Source organism: Halichoerus grypus, chromosome 6, assembly GCF_964656455.1.
Source record: "Halichoerus grypus chromosome 6, mHalGry1.hap1.1, whole genome shotgun sequence".
NCBI lineage: Eukaryota > Metazoa > Chordata > Mammalia > Carnivora > Phocidae > Halichoerus > Halichoerus grypus.
The window spans coordinates 173029902-173051306 of record NC_135717.1 but is presented as its reverse complement, the minus strand read 5'-3'; the positions used below and the strand labels follow the sequence as shown (position 1 = coordinate 173051306).

Below are 21405 nucleotides of genomic sequence, written 5' to 3'. Positions count from 1 at the left end.
CCGGCCCAAGCCACCCCAGGGCCTTTGTATGTGCTGCTCCTCGCTGGGTGACGCCTTCGTTTTCTCCACAGCCAGTATCTTCTGGGTCTCATCCACCCCAGCCCCATTTTCTCAGTCCTTTATTGCCCTCAGAACACAGCCCCAATCCTTAGCGTCTTTGTGTGCTTTTTAAAGAGAATGTGTAATTTGAGGGACCATGTCTTCACCACAACCCCAGAACCCGTGCCCAAGCCTAGCGCAGTAGGGGCTCTGCTGACATCCATGGGTGGGAAGAATGTTGCAAACCCTAGAACACCTGGGGAGGGGGTCCCCAAATCCTTGCAGGGAAGAGCCACTGCATCAGCTGCACCTGGGGGCTCCACAAAAGCCATGTGCACTCCCTCCTCTCTCTGAAGAAGCCCAAGCTCCTCGGGAAGCTACAGGCAGTCCTGGCCACAGGGAACCTCTCAGGTGGGTACACGGCTGGGTGGGCAGTTTTGTCCCAAGAGCTTAGGAGCAAGCTGGTGCTAGGTGGTTAGGGAGGACTTCCTAGAAGAGGTGCCTCTGGGTTTGGCCTCGCCACATCCCTAGTTAACTGATTCTCCAGTGGATCCGCAGGGCCCCGGGGTCAATGCAGCTACACAGGGAAAGCCCTGGGTCACTTCCAGGTCTATGAACTTGGTGTGTATCCGTCCAGGGGTGGAGTGTCCTTTGGGTGGAGCAGGATGTCAGGATGGAACATTCCCAGCAAGGACCTGGGAATTGGCAGACTCTGGGCTTGCCTGTGAGGTTTTGGGAGGGCCTGACACAGCCCCAAGGGACCATTTACAGGAAAGGAGGTGGGAAGTCAGGCTGTGAAGGGCCAGACCCTGGAGAGCTGTGACACAGAAAGCCCGGTGGTGGCTGGGAGGGTCCCTTCAGTCATGAGGGTCGGAGGGGGCAGCTGGGAGTGGGCAAGGAAGGCTCTCCAGATCCAGGACCTGAAGGGGACAGGAAGAGGAGGCTGCAGAAGATGGGGGGCTCACCCCAGCCCAGGGTTGGCATTTGAGATAGCGGGGAGTGTGGAGCGGGGGGGTGGGGGGGTGGAGTCAGAGCTCAAGTTCTGGAGAGAGCGCCTAACACGGTCTGGAAACAGCACTAGGCCCAGGACTGCGGCAGGCTGAGCCCACATGGTGGGTGCCCCTTGTCCAGCCCCTTCTCCCCAGCACACCTGTGTGAGTAGCCCCACAGGCTGCACTGCTCCAGCAAGGAGCGCTGGATGAGCCCATGTGGGGAGGGCAGGCAGCCCAATTATAAGAGACTGACAGGCCAAAGGAAATAATCCCTAATGGTAGATTTCAGGCACCAGGCATGACAAGAGCAGGAGTAAACCTGATTGTGTTGGGCCACACTTCATGACAGCAGGTGCAGGAAAGAGCCTGCAGGTGTGAGGTCACACACAGGTGGCTAGGCCCACGCCCCGCCCTTACTCTCCGCTCCCCCTTGATTCTGCCGCCAGGGGCAAGATGGAGCCCACGCGGCAAACCCCCAGAGAGGACCAGAGACCAGCTGGAAACCAACATTTTATTGAGCTCTCCTCACCCCTCAGAATCTCTTCCAGCAGATTCTCTCTTTGTCCCGGGCATCACAGACACAGGGGTGTGGCCAGCACTCCCCCCTCCCCTCACGAGACCCCCTCCTTCCCGGGACAGGCCACCGCATGGTGGGTTGGGGCCAGGAGAGCAGGCCCCCGGGCAGTTAACCAGTAACGACCCCAGAGGTATAATGAATTCATTTCTCTTACAAAAAGGGAAAGAAAAAAACTAGTATGAAACCTCAGTAGTGTCCCAGCACTCAGAGTTTAAATATAAAAAAGGGATCATCAGAAAACAGTTAAAAAGACAACAAAACCAACAAGGACACCTCCAGGGTGGAGGTCGGGGGGCCAGCCCCGCCCCCGCCCCCGCAGCGGCTGGGTCACTGGAGCTGGGGCCCCCAGCCTAGCAGCAGCACCAGCAGCAGCAGCAGGGACAGCACCAGCCCGCGCCCTGGGTTGGGGGGCACCTGTGGGACGAAGGGGGGGACAGGTGAGGCCCTCCAGCCGGGCGCGCTCCGTCTGCAGAGCCTCCCATGCCTGTGGACCAGGGGAGAGCCTGCGCGGCCGAGAGCGGGGGTGCTGAAGAACGCGGCAGGGAAGGTGGGGACACGGGAGCATCTGCACACGGGACCGGTCTGGGACAAAAACCAGGAAGACAGGCACAGGCGCGGTGGGGAAACAGCTGAGGACACGACCGACAGAGGAGAAGCTGCCAGTCGGCTGGGGACAGGTGGGAGGATGAGCCGGCGTGAGGGACCCTCCCGGTGCCGACGGAGGGAGGAAGGAGGAGCGGTCAGGAGAAGAGGCACCTGCTGGGCAGAGGAGGGCGGAGCGGGCACGTCCACCAGAGGAAGGCCCTCCTGGCGGACAAAGAGCATGAGCACAGGCGTGCACGCAGGCAAACACATGCAAGATTTCAAGCTTGGGAGTCCATAAACCAGGGGTCTCAAAGCCAAAGACCAGTAGAAGCAGGGAAGCAGGCAAGGCAAGACAACAGGGAGTGGTGGGGTCTGCGGCATCCACAGGCTACGCCCTATGGGGGGGCTGCTCCGTAGCTGCAGTTACCATGTGCAGGGGGGTAAGGCAAGGTCACGACACCTCAAGGTTTATTTACCCTGTTCCGGAAGGTCAGGAAGCTCCAGATGCGTATGCTCTCCCTGAGGTTACTGAGACCATCCATGAAACTTCTAAGAACACCTCTCAGGCCTGTCTGGTTGTAGGTAAAAGCCAAGCTGTAAGACAGAGGGGAGGGGCAGCAGGGCCATTACTGCAGGAACAGGGGCAGGGGTGGCCTTTACTTTAGGGGACCCCTGTGGGGAGAAGAGGGCCGTGTCCCCTCCTACCCAGTGCCACTCTAGCCCCCTTCTCTGGTGGCTCCGTCAATGAGGGTCTCTCTCCATGGGCCATTTCTGGTCCCAAATTCATCTGATTTCCTGTTTCCTTCCACCGCCCACCAGCCCACTGGGGGTTTGGTCTTGGGTTCTGGAGCTGGCCACGTGGAAAAGGCTCCACTGCCCACAGGCCCACGGAGGCAGGTCGTCCCTCCAGAGGATCTTTGCTCTGACAGAGGCCTGGGCACCCCAACAGAAGGCTGTCTCTCTGGGGACCAAGAGACCACAATCGCTGTGGTCTCTAGAGTAAAGGTTTTACATCCCCCACCTTGAGAAATTCTGGGAGCATCTGAGAACCCACAGAAATGCCGGCAAACCATGAAAGTACAGCGTGCTCAGGACAGAGGCCTCCAAGCAGGACACACAGCTCCGCTGAGCTCACCGTTTCCTGTCAGCATTTTAAGTCAAGACCCTCTTGGGAAAGTTCACTCTTGGCTTGATGAAGCAGCAGAGAAAGGCACTTGGGTTCTGCTTTGTTGCCCAGGTGCAGGGGCTGGGGACTCCTAGCGGGGGGATGCACAGCTGCCTGGGAGGCGAGCTGTCTCCTCCCAGGGCCTGGGGGGCCGCCCACCTGTACATGGCCATCCCGGGCAGCTCGCCAATGCGGGGGAGCATCCATCTCACTTCCATCTCGTCCCCGATGAAGGCCAGCCGCATGGCCACATCGTCGGGGTTGGTGCTGTGGGGAGGGCACGGGCAGTTAGGGGTGTGGCTGTGCGGTGACCCCCACATACCCAGGCCAACCTGGCCAATCGGGCCCCAGGTTTCTGGGAGGCAAGTGGTGACACAGAGCGAGGTGGGAACCTTCGCACACCCCTCCTCTGGCTCCCACTTTGGTTCAGAAAAGACCAGCGAGGTCCCATCCCCGGGTGGGTTCCCTGCAGTGCGGGCCCCTCTGTGGGAGGGCAGAGACATTTAGGGCTCGTGCGAACAGCAGGCTGGCCTCCCTGTTACAGCCTTCCCCTCCCCTCCAAGGAAAACTGAAGGCTGGAGGATTCCGGGAGAGGCCACCCACCGGGGGGTTCACCGGGAAAGGTGGGCAGTGGGGCTGGGCAGGTTGGGGCTCCTGAACCCCCCGGATCTGGGACTGGCTTCCCACAGGGTCTAGATTTACCCTCCTCCTTGGGTTAGATTCTAGGACCTGTTCCCTGCTCCCCAATCCTGAACCCACCTGCTGTCATCACCCCTTTCAGAAAGGAGGGGCTGGCCAGCGCCCGCCACTCACTGACCCGAGTCCTGGATGGAAGGAGGTCGAGGCACTTGCTCCTGAGCTCCAAGTCCAACACCCGCCCCTCCCTCCGGGCTGGCTTCAGCCCTGCTCTCAGGGGTTTGCCCACATTCCATCCGGGAATTTCCAGGCAGACAGGCCCTCCCAGTGGCTCCCAGCTCAGCCCCAGCCACCTGCCCAGTCTCCCTGGGGTCCATGCTCTCTATTTGAGGGGTGCCGGAAGCCCAGATGGGAGGCTGGGGAGGTCTGGCTGGCAGTCCAGGTGGGGGGTTGAGGTCCCACCTCTATCCCAATACCCCCTGGGGCCTCAGGAAAACACTGCCCCAGGCTGACCGTCCCCTATTGTCCTCTCCAAGTGGAGCAGGGACAGGGCAAGAGGCAGATTTTCAGGTCCCTCCAGCTCTAAAATCCCAGCCAGCCCCAATGCCCAGGGCTAATGACCTAATGACTAAGAATCCTGAGGCCTGAAGCAGAAGGGAAGCACCTGGAACCCTGGGGCCGGTCCCGGGAAGATCCCGTCTTCACTGCCCCGGCAGCCCCGGCCAGGCGTTCTGTGCGAAGGGGCTTCCTCGGGCTACTTCTGATTTCCTAAATCAGAACCATCTCATCAAGAGGCCATGATGAGGTGATCATGGTCAGTGAGGGCCAGGAGACACCCGGTCCTAAAGCCACAGGTTTAAGTCCATCCTGGGAATGTGCTGGACGCCCAGGGCCTCTGTGGGATGACATCAGAGCGAAGCGGCCGCGCCCGGGGCACAAGCCTCCAGGACCACACCTGGGGACTTTCCGCCCTGGAGGCCTGCCTGCGGAGCCCAGAAGGCCTGCTCTTCTAACCAGACCCTGGAGTCACCGGCCAGAAATGGGAGTGGGTGGGGCCCGCGGTGTTACTGGGACCTACCTGTTAGGGGAGGGCCCCGGATCATAGTACTCCATGAGGTCAGTCGTGCCCGGAACCTCCAGCACTTCCGGGCCATGCTCCCGCAGGAAGGTGCTCCAAGAGGGGTTCCTGGAGAGGGGTCCTGGGCGGGACATTTCTTCTCTGGGGGAGAGAGACACAGACTGACTGAGCCCTTGTGCATCGAAGCCAACCGTGGCTCTCCTGCCCCTCACTTTCCCAGCATGTCTTGCAGCTGGTGGTGGGCATGCAACCCGGTTCTGGGCGATGAGGTCTCCGAGGTCCGACACGGGGGGGTTGAAAGGGAGCAGCCTCAGCCAGCGCAGCTCCTCTCCCCTGCCTTGCTGCCTTCAACACAGGAGGGAAGGCTGGAGCTGCAGCAGCCACTTTGACACCAAGGTGCTCAACATAGGGATAACCAACACGCCAAGGACGCAGAGGAGAGAGGGACGGAGCCTGGCTCTCTGACGGCACTCTCGAACGCTTGCCAAATACAAGCCACAGCCACCCCAACTGTGTAAGAAAAATAAAACCCAACTCGTTCAAATCACAATTCACCGAGTTCCCAGTTCCTTGCAGCCAAAGGCCCTCCTATGACAACAGTGGATTCCAACATTGGAACTGTTTACACCCTCCCCTGAGATAGCTGGGTAGGATTCCGTGACCCCGTTCACCACAATTTACCCCACACCATACTAAACAGCCTTAGGGCCGGAATAATGGTGAAGAACATGGAACCAACAGACCTGAGGCTCAAACCCCAGCTCTGTCACTTTGTAGCTGTGTGATGCTGAGGGACCTCAGCACTTCAACCCACTGTCTGACAAGAATATCCCGGGTTCTTAAAAATTCTGTAATTCTTGGGGGGGGGGGGGTGGGAGGATGGGTTAGCCTGGTGATGGGTATTAAGGAGGGCACGTTCTGCGTGGAGCACTGGGTGTTATGCACAAACAATGAATCATGGAACACTGCATCTAAAACTAATGATGTAATGTATGGTGATTAACATAACAATAAAAAAATTTTTTAAAAATTCTGTAATTCTTCACATTAGCCTGTTCTCAGTGGATAGAACCCTCTCGTTATCTTGGACCCCTAACCTTCAAGGTAGGTATTCATTAAGACAGACACTTGGAAAAGTTCATGATTAAGCCAAGAAGGGACAGAGCTGAGTCTCCCTGCTCTCCCCGGCCAGGGTGGACAGCGTTCGTCCCTGAGGTGGATCAAAAGTCGGCAGGACATGCACGGGCGCCCACCGGGGACACAGAGTCTAGGCAAGAGTGCGCACACGACTTGCTCTCAGCATTAAAGGGTGGTGACTGGAGACACAAAGCCAAGGCACAGAGTAAGTGTGCATCCTCCAGGTGTCTCGGGACGAGTCTAGACAAGTTATTCTCAACAGTGCATCCAAAACACGGTTGAGGAGATGGACACGCTGCGGACGTCCAAGGACACAGACAGGTATTTGAGGGTCTGGGGCCTTTGAGAAAGGATACCACAGAAGAACAGCATTGTTCTAGAGAGTATGTGCCCAGAATTTGTCTCAAGAGGGCTGTTTCAGTTTCCTAAGGGAAAGCCAGTAGAGGCTCGGGTCTGTTCCAGATGAAAGCCCAGCTTGAAAGCCAGCTCTAGCAGGGGTGAGGGCTGGAGAGATCCGACATGTAAACAGAGCGACAACAGCCACAAAGGGCCCATGGCCTGACATATGCCACCCGCACCTGTCAGGACAGCACCTTCCCCTGCGGGGTCCTGGTGGTGGAGGGAGGGTGCTACCACCTGCTGAGGGCACCTGCAGGCCTGAGACCCAGTGATAACCGCCCCTCTCCCCAAAAAAAACCATCCGCCAGCACGAACCTGAACCCAACAGGGGGGATCACGTGGCATTTCTAAAAACCCTAAAATGCTGCTAGCAACTTAACACCGCGGGCACAGTTCTGAGTGCATAATCCTACATCCGTCCAGGGAACGCTAGGCAGCAGTTAAAAGCTATGAGGCGTGGGGGCGCCTGGCTGGCTCAGTTGGTAGAACATGCGGCTCTTGATCGCGGCGCGGAGTCGTTGAGTTCAACCCCCGTTTTGGGCATAGAGCTTACATAAAAAAAAAGAAAAGCTATGCGGTGAATCTCGATCCCTCTACAATGTAAAGTGCTTCAACAATCCTTCTGAAAAAAGCTAGATCACAAAACCAGTATGGTTGGAAGCCCCTTCTGTAGTCGGGGGCGGGGGGGGGGAGCTTGCAGACCCCAGTCCCAGGGGACCCCCCTCCAGCCACACCCTGGCACTGACCCTCTATTCAATCAGCAAATAAATCAATCTAATAAAGAAAAGAAAAGAAAAAGGAAAGAAAGAAAAGAAAGAAAAGAAAGAAAGAAAAGAAAGAAAAGAAAGAAAAGAAAGAAAAGAAAGAAAAGAAAGAAAAGAAAGAAAGAAAGAAAAAGGAAAGGAGAACCCTGGGCGGCGGGGGACAGCGGCACCAGCACAAAAGGCGACTAAGCTGACTTTAGACACAGCTTCAGCCAAGTTAGAGGAAGCTGCTCCAAGAATAAAAGACATTCAAGCCGCCAAAGAAAATGTGATCATTTCAATAAGAGAGATTTCTAGCAGACATGAAATAAGGCTTTACATAGAAAACAAAGAATCGCCTTTTGTTTTGTATTGTTTTTTTCAAAGATTTTATCTATTTGACAGAGCGAGCACAAGCAGGAGGGGGGGCAGCGGGAGAGGGAGAAGCAGGCTTCCCGCTGAGCAGGGAGCCCGATGCGGGGGCTCGATCCCAGGACCCTGGGATCACGACCTGAGCCAAAGGCAGACGCTTAACGACTGAGCCACCCAGGTGTCCCGAGAATCACCTTTTAGAACCACCAAGAGTTTCAAGGTTGCCAGATACCAGATCAACATTTAAAAATCAATACCCACAAGGCAACTAGAAAATACAGCAGCAGATAGACACGTATTTACAGACACAGGCTTTTAGTCAGGAACGAAATCTGATTTTAAAAAATGCTTTAAAACTTACGGAGAAAAACGTAAAAACTCCACTGAAAGGCACGAAGGACCCAGATAGATGGACCCAACTTTCATGGAGGAGGTATTTTACCACTGCATAGGTTGTGAGGACCGTGTGCCCTTGAGCTCGCAGGAGGGTAGCATTTAAGGAATTGTGACTGGAGCCTCCTCCTCCGGCTGCCCCCAGGCCCCAGGGGTCTTGGTGTCTATGCAATCGGCAATTTCCCAGGAAAAGCAGTCCCAGCCCTCCTTTGCATGGGCCCCCGGGCCCCTCTTCCCCTCCACACCACACCCCAGCAAGGGGCTGTTCTCTTCCCAGGGGCTGCTGTGTGCTCCCACGGAAACCCCTGCCTCACCGAACCCGAGGGGCCACAATGGGACTTCCTTGGGCACATGGTCTCTGAGCCTCCCCTTGACCCCCTGTCCCAACATCCCTCGGCCTCCAGCAGACATTCTCAGAATCCCTGGGCACCAAGTGGAAATGGGGCCCCCGAGGCCTGTGTCCGATGAGCTCTGGGGTTGGGTGAGCAGACAGGTGGGGGGATCCTGGGTTCACCTCCTAACCCAACTACTCACTTGAGCTGCGGTGCGATCTTGGGCAAGGCCTCCAGTTTCCTTATCTGTTAAATGGGGATAATAATCCCAAACTAATGGGGTTCATTTTCCGGGCAAGCACCAGCATCATGCCTGTTCTAACCCCGGCTGATGGTTGAGCACCCACTCTCATGAGGGCCTGATCCAAGCCCTGGGTAAGGATGCTCATGAAAGGCTCACCGACAGGCCTGGGCTGGCCTTGGGGCTCCAGATCTGAGTGGGAGAAATCAGACTGTGGCCGGTGCCGGTCACTCCAGGTCCAGCTCTACCGTAGCTGCGAGGCTGGCCTCCAGTCCCCAATGGACTGTCTCGGGATCTGACCCGGTCATCGCTCCCCTCGGGGCCCGTGCCATGCCACTACCAGGGCCCTCCTCTCCCCCTGGCCACCTCCCCAGCCCCAACCCTGCCAGCCTGCATCTCAGCACCTGCTCCCTGCACACTGGACACCGTGCCTCTGTGAGCACTGCTATTGGTCCCCAAGGCGCTCAGCCCTGGCCCTGCCTTCCTAGCTCGTCGGGGCCAGGCCGGGGGGCTCCGGGAGCTCAGGCAGCCTCCCTCCATCTCCAACCAACCACACGGTGCATGGCTCTTTCTTCCTCTGCGGCGGCTTGGAGCGTGCACTCTATGCCTCCAGCTTCTTCCCTTCTAAAGGACGGAACCTGTGTTAATGCCCGGACACCCCATAAGGCAACAGACCAGGAGCTGCCACTGTTACCAGTCTCTGGTTCCCAGCACACAACACAGAGCACGTTCGTCAAATGACCCAACACAGCCCAGTACCGAGGAAGCTGCCAGCCCAGGAGCCCGGACTGCTTTTGAGCATCTGTTTTTTTTTTCCAGCAGATTTGCAAACAAGCAGTTTCAAACCGTTCTTGGGCGAAAGGAAGGCACACCTAGCCATGTGTCCCCCACCCAGGCTGCAGCCTACACTCTCACCCACCTACACACTCTGTGGAAAAAGCCGTGGGGGGCGCCCGGGTGGGTCAGGCGGTTAAGCATCTGCCTTTGACTCAGGTCACGATCTCAGGGGCCTGGGATGGAGCCCCGTGTCGGGCTCCCTGCTCAGTGGGGAGTCTGCTTCTCCCTCTCCCTCTGCCCCTCCCCCTGCTCACGCTCCTTCTCCCTCTCAAATAAGTAAATTAAAATCTTAAAAAAAAAGCTGTCAGGAACACGCTTTTTTTTTTTTTTAAGATTTTATTTATTTATTCGACAGAGAGAGAGACAGTGAGAACAGGAACACAAGCAGGGGGAGGGGGAGAAGCAGGCTTCCCGCGGAGCAGGGAGCCCGATGTGGGGCTCGATCCCAGGACCCCTGATCACGACCTGAGCCGAAGGCAGACGCCCAACGCCTGAGCCACCCAGGCGCCCCTAGGAACACGCTCTTACTCGCAGAGCTCAGGATGCCCGTATCTCCTGCATGCCTTGCTGCCAAGCAGGAACAGCCGGCGACACCTCTGGGGCCCTATGAATACCACTTGGTCACTGGAGTCCTGGGTGCCGGGCCAATGGCTGCTGGGTGGACCCAGCTGAGCGGAGACCTACTTGGGTCTCAAACCCCACTGGGGTTTTCCAGCCACACCTGAGCCCATCACCAGCCCGGCTGCTGCCCAGGATTGGGGGGGCGGGGGAGGGTGCACAGGCCGGTTTACGGAGCACCCAGTGTGCACGGCATCAGGTGCGCTCAAGCAGAAAAGCCCGGACCTGGGCGCCTGGGTGGCTCAGTTGGTTAAGCGACTGCCTTCGGCTCAGGTCATGATCCTGGAGTCCCTGGATCAAGTCCCGCATCGGGCTCCCTGCATCGGGCTCCCTGCTCGGCAGGGAGTCTGCTTCTCCCTCTGACCCTCCCCCCTCTCATGTGCTCTCTCTCATTCTCACTCTCTCAAATAAATAAATAAAATCTTTAAAAAAAAAAAAAAAAAGAAAAAAAGAAAAGCCTGGACCTCAGCAAGACAGACCCCGGTTCCAATCCCAGCCCCGCCACTGCTGTGTGCCCAGGACCAGTCACCTGACTGAGCCTCGATCAGAGACAGCTCTCCTGCGTGGACACGGCACAGCCTCCCAGAGCTGAAGAGGATTAACAGATACAGCTGTTGCCCACTTCCTGCCACGGAGCAGGGACTCCAGGGCTGGCTAAGGAGCCAACAAACCCAGAGGGGGAGATCAGGATCCACCAAAGTCACAGGTTCACCTAACCCTTGAATTCTGGGACGCATCCTGCATATACACCCCGTACATACCTTGTGGCCCTGAAAACCGTTAGGCAGGGGGTCTACAGGGGTGCTGTGCTGGGACCTAGAAGGCAGGGGGCTACACACACAGCAGAATCGGAATGTAACCGTGCAGCCCGCGTGCGTATAAAACAAACCGAAACAGATGAATACTTCCATCTGCATAGACCATCCCCTCAAGAGGCCAGGAGATTAGGGGCGCCTGGGTGGCTCAGTCGTTAAGCGTCTGCCTTCGGCTCAGGTCGTGATCCCAGGGTCCTGGGATCGAGCCCATCGGGCTCCCTGCTCGGCAGGAAGCCTGCTTCTCCCTCTCCCACTCCCCCTGCTTGTGTTCCCTCTCTCGCTGTCTCTCTCTCTGTCAAATAAATAAATAAAATCTTGAAAAAAAAAAAAAAAAGAGGCCAGGAGATTAGTGAAGAGAGGAAGGGACCTCTGGGACAGACGTGGGAAGGGTACTGAATTTTTAACTCTGAGCTTGTGTTCTTTAACTTTTACTACCATGCGTGTGCTGGGATCGCGGATTCAAAAACTAAAGCAAAAATCATTGTTTTGAGGCAACAGCTTGAATTTTCCTGAGATGGAAAGGTCTTTTTTCTTTTTCTTAAAGATTTAATTTATTTTAGAAAGACAGTGTGTGAGAACAGGGGGAGGGGCAGGGGGAGAAGAAAAGAATCTCAAGCAGACTCTGTGCTGAGCACGAGCCCAATGCATGACCTGAGCTGAAACCGAGAGTCAGACGCTTAACCGACTGACCACCCGGGCACCCCCGGAAGAGGTCTGTCTTAAAGGTCTATTTCAGGAATCAAGCCCCCGCCCTAGCCTCCCCACCTGGTGGGGAAGTCCCACCTCCGGCCTCTGGCCTCCACCATTAGGAACCTGCAGATGCCCAAAACCACTCCCTTTGAGGTGGGCAGGGCTCCCTTCCCTGGTGATGGAGAAGCAACTGGGGAAAAGAAAGACAGGGAGCGAGAAAAAGGAGGGAGAGGAGAGAGAAAGGTGTTTCAGGTAAAAAGTTGGAAATTCACCCATGGTATGGTGTGGGAGTTGTTCAGTAATTTGCAAAGTGGTAACTTGGAGTGGGCCCCTGGTGCCACAGCCCCTCAGTGTTGCCACCCCACCTTCACTGGGTCCTCCCCCCTGAACCCCAGCGCAGGTGCTGGCCTGACCCACCCTGGACCCAGGGGGCGCAGGCGGAGCCATCCACGGGAGGGGTGGGGTGAGGAACAAGCCCAATCTTGGCTTGGCCTCTGCAGCCTGGGGCGGGCAAGGACTGTGCTCTCCGGGCCTGCAGCTGTCTGCTCTTGGTGACCCACGTCCTTATTTGCATCGACTTGAGTCCAGCCTCCCCCAGAAGAAGGTGTCAGACCCACTTCACAGACAGGGACCCAGGAGGGTGAACGGAAATTCAGAGCCTCTTGACCATGAGATTGCGCTACCCACCCCCGGGCTCCAAAAATACACCGACCCAGCAGCGCAGGCTGACAGAATAAAAAGGAAGGCCACCCCCCCCAAAAAAAGGGGGGGGCACCTGGGTGGCTCAGTCCGTTAAGTGTCTCCCTTTGGCTCAGGTCGTGGTCCCAGGGTCCTGGGATGAAGCCCCATGTCGGGCTCCCCATTTGGCGGGGAGTCTGCTTCTCTCTCTCCCTCTGTGTGCTCTCTCTCTCAAATAAAGGAATCAAATAAAATAAAAAAAAAAGGAAGCCTGCTTTGACAATCACAAAAAAAAGTCTTGCTCTTAGGCCTGAAATGCCAAATAGTTTCCATTGATTTCGACAGTGATGGAACGAACATACTGGGCCCGTATGTAGGGCTCAGCCAGAGCCAGACAATGAGTCATGATTTGGGTCAGGATCATGCCTTTTGAGCTCCTGAGTGGAGAGGCCGGCTCGAAAGCGAACGTAAAGCACATTATGTTTGCATACAGCATGGGGCGCTTTGCAGGTTGGAGCCCTATGGGAGGGAGGAGCACCATCCACTCTCCGCAGAGGAGGTTGAGACCAGCAAAGGGCTGCTCACACACCGAGGGGCGGAGCCCCATGAAACCTGGCCTCCAGCCCCAGGGAGGCGCTCTCTGGGCCTGGCAGCCAGTTCAGGTCAAAGTTTGGCGGGAGCCGCTCAGGACTGATTCAGGCAGGTCCCCAGGGCCCCACGCTGGGCCTGGCTCAGTGCGCTCAGGTTCTTAGTGGAAATGATGCAAAACCAGCGCCCCCCTCCTCCTCCCTGAATCCGCACTTGGGACACCGCAAAAAATGGAAAGAGGTGGGTCTGCAACAACAGGTTAAGAAGTCATGGTGAGGGTGCCTGGGTGGCTCAGTCGTTAAGCGTCTGCCTTCGGCTCAGGTCATAATCCCAGGGTCTTGGGATGGAGCCCCGCATCCAGCTCCCTGCTTGGTGGGGAGCCTGCTTCTCCCTCTCCCATTCCCCCTGCTTGTGCTCCCTCTCTCGCTGTGTCCCTCTCTGACAAATAAATAAAATCTTAAAAAAAAAAAAAAAAGAAGTCATGGTTAGCTGCTGAGGGACACGAAGGAAATGAGGAACCACTGTGATGTCATTTATGCAAATGTCCACGTCTCACTGCTTCTGTTCACTCCCTACAGAGGGAGACCCTGCACCGAGGGGCACTCGGGCTACTGGGACACCTGCGTCCTAGTCCGGGCGTGGCCGTTGGGCTTTGGACAAGTTCCTTAGCCCCTCTGGACCCCTAATTCCTTGTCTGTAGAACAAGCATTGGGGAGATTTTCTTTTTAGGTCCTTTCCTGCTCAAGTATCTATAAAGATCCCCCAAACTGGAGAAAGTAGAAGAGATTAATAATTCTCTGGATGACTGATTTTGAAATCGGCTTTACACCAGTTTGCTGTGGCCTAAAGGTTTGTGTCCCCCACTCCCAAATTCATAAAGCCCAGGGTGATGGTATCAGGAGGTGGGGCCTTTAAGAGGCAATCAGATCACGCAGGCTCCGCTAATGGGATTAGCGCTCTTCTGAGAGAGGCCCAGGAGAGCTCCCTTCCGGTCCCCAGGCCCCCACTCAAGGATACAGGAAGTCAGGGCACCCTGACCTTGGATTTCCAGCATCCAGAGCTGTGAGAAATAAATTTGTGGTTTACAAGCCACCCAGTCAGTGGTGTTTTGTTACAATACAGTTCAACGGAGTGAACAAAAACAGGCTGGGGGGGGGGGGGGGCAAGGCAAGGAAAACCCAGGGGTTCTCAGTCAAACTCCTCGTTGCCATCCAAAAAGGGGACCTAAGTGGACCCCTCTCCTTTTCCATCACCATTAGCAAGGACAGGGGGCCAAGATAGTACCTGGGCCTGCAGTTTTTAAGTTTTAAGAAGCATGTATTTAAAAAGTTCTTGAGGCATCTGAATGGCTTAGTCGGTAGAGCATGTGACTCTTTATCTCGGGGTTGTGAGTTCGAGCCCCAAGATGGGTATAGAAATTACTTAAAGGGGCGCCTGGGTGGCTCAGATCATTGGGCGTCTGCCTTGGGCTCAGGTCATGATCCCAGGGTCCTGGGATCGAGGCCCACGCCGGGCTCCTGGCTCGGCAGGGAGCCTGCTTCTCCCTCTCCCTCTGCCTCTCTCCCTGCTCATGCTTTCTCTCTCTCTGTTATCTGTGTCTCAAATGAATAAATAAAATCTTTTTAAAAATTACTTAAAAATTTCATTAAAAAATAAAAATAAGTTCTTAAGTGTTTAAAGTTAAGTAAAAGATTGTGCCCTGCTGGGCCCAATCTCTGAGGGGCCCAGAGAGACAGATGCAGCGCTCGGGGGTCCTTTATTCCAGAGTTTTGGGTCTCCCCCTCCTTTTTAAAGATTTTATTTATTTATTTGACAGAGAGCACAAGCAGGGGGAACAGGAAAGGGAGAAGCAGGCTCCCTGCTGAGCAGGGCTCGATCCCAAGACCCCGGGATCATGACCTGAGCCGAAGGCAGATGCTTTAGGGGCTCCCGTTTCCTCCCTGGGACAAAGTCCTCCGCTCCCCACTGGACTCATCCTGGCCCTTTAGAACCCTCAACCTGACTTTATAGGCTCCCTCTGCTTCCCCCAGGCTGGTACGGGGGCTGGTACAGGCCTGGCCCAGAACCCACCTCCTCCCCACCCTCCCCAAGACAGAATTAATTGTTCCTCATCTGCGTTGTCCCAGCACCTTCGGTAAACAGACCTGGATTGGGCACTTGGCCCACTCTAGTCTCATTAAATGTTTACCTGTCTGTCTGCCCCAGCTCAGAGCGGCGACCTAGTGAACGGGGACAGTCAGGGGGCAGGAGGGGCACACGATATACTGCAAAACCGAACAAGGGAGCTGGGCTCACAGCGACAGCCAATTCCTGGCTCGGATCCCTGGCCTCGTCACACCCTCACCAGCAGGAAGTGCTGCTGTGAGAAGGCAGAGGCTGCGTGGATGGTACACAGTAAGCGCCCACTAATGGGCAACTATGATTATGAGCCTGGAGCTCAGGAGACGCGCATACCATGCTGACCACCTCAGTCAGACCTGGGATTTTCCTGATGCATCATCCTCCGTACACGGGAAACTCGGCAGATCTGTCCTCACCTTGATCTAGCTTCTTCTGAGCTCCAAGCTGTAGACACACGAATGCCAACATCTCTGGGAGGAGGGGGACGACAAGAGCTCTCAATTCTAAATCCCCGTATCCCAGTGATGGTCCTCCAGTAGGTAGCCCGGTGGGCTGCTCTTGGCTCTAGAGCGCACACTTCCTCTCAGTCTGGGTGACAGGCTGTCTTCTCCCACCTCCAGAAAAACAGGTTTACCACGCAGTGCCCGGCAAGGCCCAGCGGGTGTTTTGTATTGTCACACCCTAATATTGACACTAGGAAAATCAGCTGTCCTCCCTGAGCCCGCCTCAGTGCGCTGACCCCCAGCCCTGGCCTCTCTGGGGCCGGCCTCAGTGCCAACGAGGAACTGGGGCCCGGGGCCTTATTTGCTTACATTCTGTATTTCTCCCAGGGCCTGGCCCCAGCCAACCAGCGCAGGACAAAGAGACGAGGGAGCAGCCACACGTGTCCCCTCTGGACCCACGGCAGGCTTCCTGGTGGCTGCCAACAACAAAACCCGAGCGTGCCAGGGACTTCCTTGAAACCTCTTGGAATTGTTCTGAGCAGAGAGAAAAAAAACAGCCGGACTCTCGTGGGATCCACTATGTTCGGAGGCAGGGGAAGCAAGAAGCCATTAATTGTCTACAAACTTAATAGGTTCACTAAAAACAGGATGCTTTCCAGGGAGAGGGGAAAATACCTCCGAGGTCAGCTTCAAGACTCAACCAGCGGATGGAGCCATTCCCCAAGCACCTCCTTCCACATATTAGCTGACCAGCAGAGAAAAAATGGGCTAATGCTGCTCTCTGGTTTCTCTGCAGCTCAGTGAATCCAGCTTTCATACCTGCCAGCCACCTATTAAAAACTTCGGGTACTTAACATGCATACAAGCCTCCGGCCAGTCTCTTCCAGTCTCTTCCCAGTGCGCCCAGGCTGTGCCGCGGGCTAGGGATACTCCACTGGGTGTGACCTTTGATCCTCCCGTTTTCACGGAGCTGCAGGCCAGTGTCATGCTAAGTGAGCACCAACGGGTAATTTCAATCTGTCTTCAGTGGCCTGAAACAGTCCCATAAGGTCCTTGCACAGAGGAACTAGTAGGACTAGGAAGAGAGGAAGGGCCTGCACCTTATTTTCTATTTTATTTTTTTAGGGCTACACCTTTAGATGAGGTAGTCAGGGAAGACTTCTCACAGGGGGCAAGCAAGTGAACGGAGACAAGGAAAAAGGATGACACCCATGGGACAGTGCTAACTGTATCACTCCCTTTGTTTCAGGCCTCACTCCATCCCAGAGGGCCTCACAGGATCCTTGGTGCTTGGAAAAACATCCTTGCGGCCAGAATTCCCACCAAATAAATCAATAAATATTATAGATAGATAGATAAATCACCTGGGAGCCATCTAAGAAGTTTGATTAAAGAGGTCCCCCCACCGCAGGGCATTCTGAGGCGCTGACTGAACGCCAATCTCCCCAGATGCTTTGGACACTTTACACCAAAAACAAGCACAAACAAACATGTACCACGTTAATGTTGGTAAAGCTCAAGGAGCCACAGCTAACGCAATCAGTGACAGCCCTGTGACCTTGAAGTTAAAAGGGTGGGAAATCCCCAAATCCTGGAGCGGGAAGGGAAGGGTGGAGGAGAGCTGAAGCTGTGGGCAAGAGCTGCACCAACAGCCAGGTGCTAAGGCTGGAATCCCAGCCCGTTTAAGGCCTCAGATAGACCACTTAGGGAACTAAGTATAAAACCACACCAATAAACACCTAAAATGTGCCACTCCTAAGAATTTACCCCAAAGGCATGCCCAAGATAAGCAGAAAAAAGGTTTTAAAGTGTTCATTCTAAGGGAAGCCACTCACAGCCACCAACACTTGGGTGGGTGTTCACACCTGCTGGGGAAACCTCATGGACCCATTCTGCAGAACGGGCTGGCTGAGGCTCAGAGGTGGAGTAGCCCGTCTAAGACAACACAGCTGGAAGGCGGCTGGATGGAGAGTTTTGGCGGAGCTCCCAGAAAACGGCTCTGGGCTTTTAGTTTGACAGCCTTTATGTTGCCTCCTGGACCGCAGTCTCAGTTTCTCCACCTGTGAAATGAGGCCTCAGCCTCTGGAGGCCGGCCAGCACACAGCTCAACTGCCTGCCCCCCCTCCCCATGCGGGAAGGATAACGCTGATAACCCTCCCTTCCTGGGGAGCCCGAGCGAAGCTTCACGGAGAACACCAGATCAAGGCTCGGGCCACAGTAGGTGCTGGGGGGGGGGGGGGCGGGGGGATGTTACAACGGCAGCAGCAACAACAACCTCCTGCCCCCCGGGGTGGCTCATTCCAGCGAAAATTACAGTAACGAGTAGCGGTTTACAAAGCGGTTTCGCGCCCAGGAGACCGGGGCTCGGAGCGAAAGTGTACGGAGCCCGGAGCCCCCCCCACCCCACCCCCGGGCTTGCTTTGGCCGCGCGCGGGGCTGGCGGCGGGACCCTTCCCGGTCACCGGCCGGAACGCGCCCGCGGCCACTGCAGCGCCGAGCGCGCGGGCCGCTCCCGCGGGGCGCACCTGTGCAGGGCGAGGGCAGGTGCGGGGCGGCGGCCGCGCCCGGCTCGGCGCGCAGTTCCTGTTCCGGACTCCCCCCCGCGGCCCGCCACAAAGCCTCTCTCCGGCCCTCTCCAGGTGCGCGGCGACTCGGGGCGCCCCGGGTCCCGGCGGGGGCCAGCGCCCGACGCCATCTTCCCGGCTTCGGTGGACACCCGGCTGTGCGGCCGCGGCCCGTGGCTGGCGGCCCCCCGAGGGCGTGGGAGCCGGGACCCCGGGAGGCCGCGCCGGAGGGCGGTGCGGGGCGACGGGGCATCCGGCCCTCCGGGCGGGGCGCAGGGGGGGGTCGCCCCATTGCACAGTCGCGGAGACTGAGGCCCGCGGGGGCCGCGGCCGGAACCATCGCCGGGGGGGACCCGGAGACCCCGCCGGAGAGGGGGCGTATCGGAGCCGGGGTCGCGAAACGTCGCCCGAAAGTGACACACCCAACAGCTGCCCGGGACGGAAAAACCTGGGCACAGGTCCCCACGCTTCCAGCCGCTCGGCACCCAGGGCAGCACCCTGAGCGCCCGCCTGCCGGCCTCGGGCTGGGCGCAGGGGCGGAGGGCGGCGGGGTGAGCGAGGGCGGCGGCCGGGGCGGCAGGGGCGGCCGGGGCGGCGGGGGCTCGGACTCACCTCGCGTCGGCGGCGGCGGCGGCCGGAGGGCTGGAGCCGGGAGGCGTATTGTGTGCGGCGGCGGCCGGCGCGCGAGCTTATAAACCGCCGGCCCCGCCCCGGCCCGCCCCCGGGGCCGCGGCTCCCGCCCCGCCGCTCTGAGTCCCGGACCCCGGGTTTTCGGCTGCTGGTGTAATGTGTTAGCTGGCTGCACCCCGCTGTCAGCGTCTGCAGTTTACCCAGCCCCGCGGTGCACTCAGTAGGCGCCGCGGAGTACCGGGGAACGGATCCACCCGCCGAATTTGGGTAGACGATCCAGGATCTTTACACCGGCTGCCCCATCCGCCCTCCAAGGAGCCCTGAGGGCTCGGTGCTTTTTTCCATGCCCATTTTACCGGTAAGAAAACTGAGCGACGGAGAGGACCAGACGACAGCGGGCATTCCCCCCTCGAATAGTCATGCTCTCTGTGCTGGCCCTTTCGGGACTTAGGTTTTGTTTTGTTTTTGTCAGTTTTCTTTATTGTGGTAAAATACACATAACACAGTTTACCATATTAACCTTTTTTTAAGTGTACTGTTCAGTGGTATTAAATACACAATGTGCGACGATCACCACCACCCATCTCTACAATTCCATCTTGTAAAACAGACTCTATACGCATGAAAAACTCTCCATTCGGGGCGCCTGGGTGGCTCAGTCGGTTAAGCGTCTGCCTTCGGCTGGGGTCCTGATCCCAGGGTCGTGGGATTGAGCCCCACATTGGGCTCCCTGCTCAGCGAGGAGCCTGCTTCTCCCTCTCTCCCTCTCTGCCTGCCGCTCCCCCTGCTTCTGCGCGCTCTCTCTGTCAAATAAATAAAATCTTTAAAAACAAAACAAAACAAAACCCTCCCCATTCCTAGGGCTCCTGGCTGGCTCAGTCAGTGGCGCCTGTGACTCTTGATGTTCCCTTCATGGTTTCCAGCCCCACTTTGGGAATAGAGATTACTTAAAACAAACAAACAAACAAAAAAACCCTCCCCATTTCCTTCTGCCCTGGCACCCACCTGGAATTAGGTATTTTTTTTCCTTAAGATTTTATTTATTTACTTGACAGAGAGAGCCCAAGCAGGGGGAGCTGCAGAGGAAGAGAGAGAAGCAGACTCCCCGCTGAGCAGGGGGCCCGTTGTGGGGCTGGATCCCAGGACCCCGGGATCATGATCTGAGCCGAAGGCAGATGCTTAACCATTGAGCCACCCAGACGCCCCAGGAATCAGGTATTTTTGAGCATTTGTCGCAAATGTGAACACTGAGAGTGATGCTTTCGTAGAAACAGCATCAGCAGCATCCCACTCCTTTACCCCACCTCCTCCTTCGACCTGTACCACCCACCACACCCCCACTCCCCCGCTTTCCACATGGGAGCTGCCTGCGCTACCCTGAGCCTCCTCAGCCTAAGGAGAAATGGGGGGCAAAGCCCCTAGGGAGGAAGGAGAATCAGAAAGGTTCTAGGTAAGGTGGGATCCAGCCCTGGGGTGGGTTAGGGAGGGGGAGGATCAATGCTGAGGTGGAGCACAGGAGCCTGGCAGAAGCAGAGGAAGGCAGAGACCTCGCTGGGATTACAAAGTAACCACCGTCGCAGGAACACAACAACAAGGCTTGTTTACCTTAGTCCTGCTGTCTCTGAGGGCGGAGGAACTAGCAGGTCCAGGGGAGTTCCCCTCCCCCTAGTTCTGCCATTTGCTACCTGTTGGGGCCCCCTGACCCCTTCTTTGCACTTCTGGGGTGACTGGCAGTGATGCCCAGTTTTCCTTCAGTGTTATCGCTGCAACGAGCTGACCCCACCCCCCACCCGCAGGGCTATAGGGAGGATCAGAGGGGATCAGGATCTGTGACCACCAGCAGATAATCCTTAGTAAACACCAGCAGAGTTTAAGCTTCAAGGCCCCTCCCTAGGGGCTCTTCTGGCAACTTCTGATTTTGAAATCCTTTGAGGACCCCCAAATCACACCACCGGTAAGCTCCACAAAGCCTGCACCACCCCGACCGTCTCTGAGAGCCACGGGCTGCCTTGCAGGCAGGAGTGAGGAGCCCTGTAAGATCGGGACACCTCTCCAAATGCATCCTCTGAGCCTCGTAGAAGGGAAGCAATGACACTGGGTCCCGTGGGCCAAAAAGGCCTGACCTCTCTGCGGGAGAATGCCTCCAGAGGGGTCTCGAGGCTGAAGGCACAGGGCCAGGCACACAGTAGGTGTTCAACAAACATTAGTGGAGCGGATGAGGAAGGACAGTTCGGGGACAGATGGGGGATAGAAGTCCCCAAGGGAGGGGCGGGTGAAAATATTTTGTTTTGCAAGGTCCTAAGATAATATGCTGATCCAATAGCTGAGAAGGAGGCAAAAACTTTTGAATAAGAATGGGGCCTGTATCTGGCCTTGGCTTGCTATTAGTCCAAGAAAAAGCCCCGGGCTAGACGTCGAAGGAAAACAACACCACCACCACTTAGGGGAAGGGTGGCAGGCACCACCAGTCCCAGGGCTACCACTTTGCATTATCTCCTGTAATTCTCACGACCTCCTCTTGTAGCAGGAATGGCCATCCTAGTGTCACAGACACCAGAGCACCCACCAAGGGTCCCAAAACAGGCCAGAGAGAACGTACGGTCCCATTTTAGAGATCCAGAAACTGAGGCTCTAACAAAGGAGGCCAGGGTGCCTGGCTGGCTCAGTCGGAGGAGCCTGCGACTCTTGATCTCCGGATTGTGGGTTCGAGACCCACATGGGGTATAGAGATT

General features: G+C 56.6%; 1 protein-coding gene across 1 annotated transcript; it reads right to left on the bottom strand.

Moving 5' to 3' along the window:
• Positions 1–1528: 1528 nt before the first annotated feature.
• Positions 1529–18708, bottom strand: BIK (BCL2 interacting killer). Its single transcript, XM_036088343.1, has 5 exons — positions 18656–18708; positions 5073–5213; positions 3518–3625; positions 2670–2787; positions 1529–2022 (listed from the first exon to the last, which is right to left on the bottom strand). The coding sequence occupies exons 2-5, from the start codon at positions 5204–5206 to the stop codon at positions 1936–1938; spliced, it is 447 nt and encodes a 148-aa protein (XP_035944236.1). The 5' UTR covers positions 5207–5213; positions 18656–18708; the 3' UTR covers positions 1529–1935.
• Between the last annotated feature and the right edge of the window lie 2697 nt (positions 18709–21405).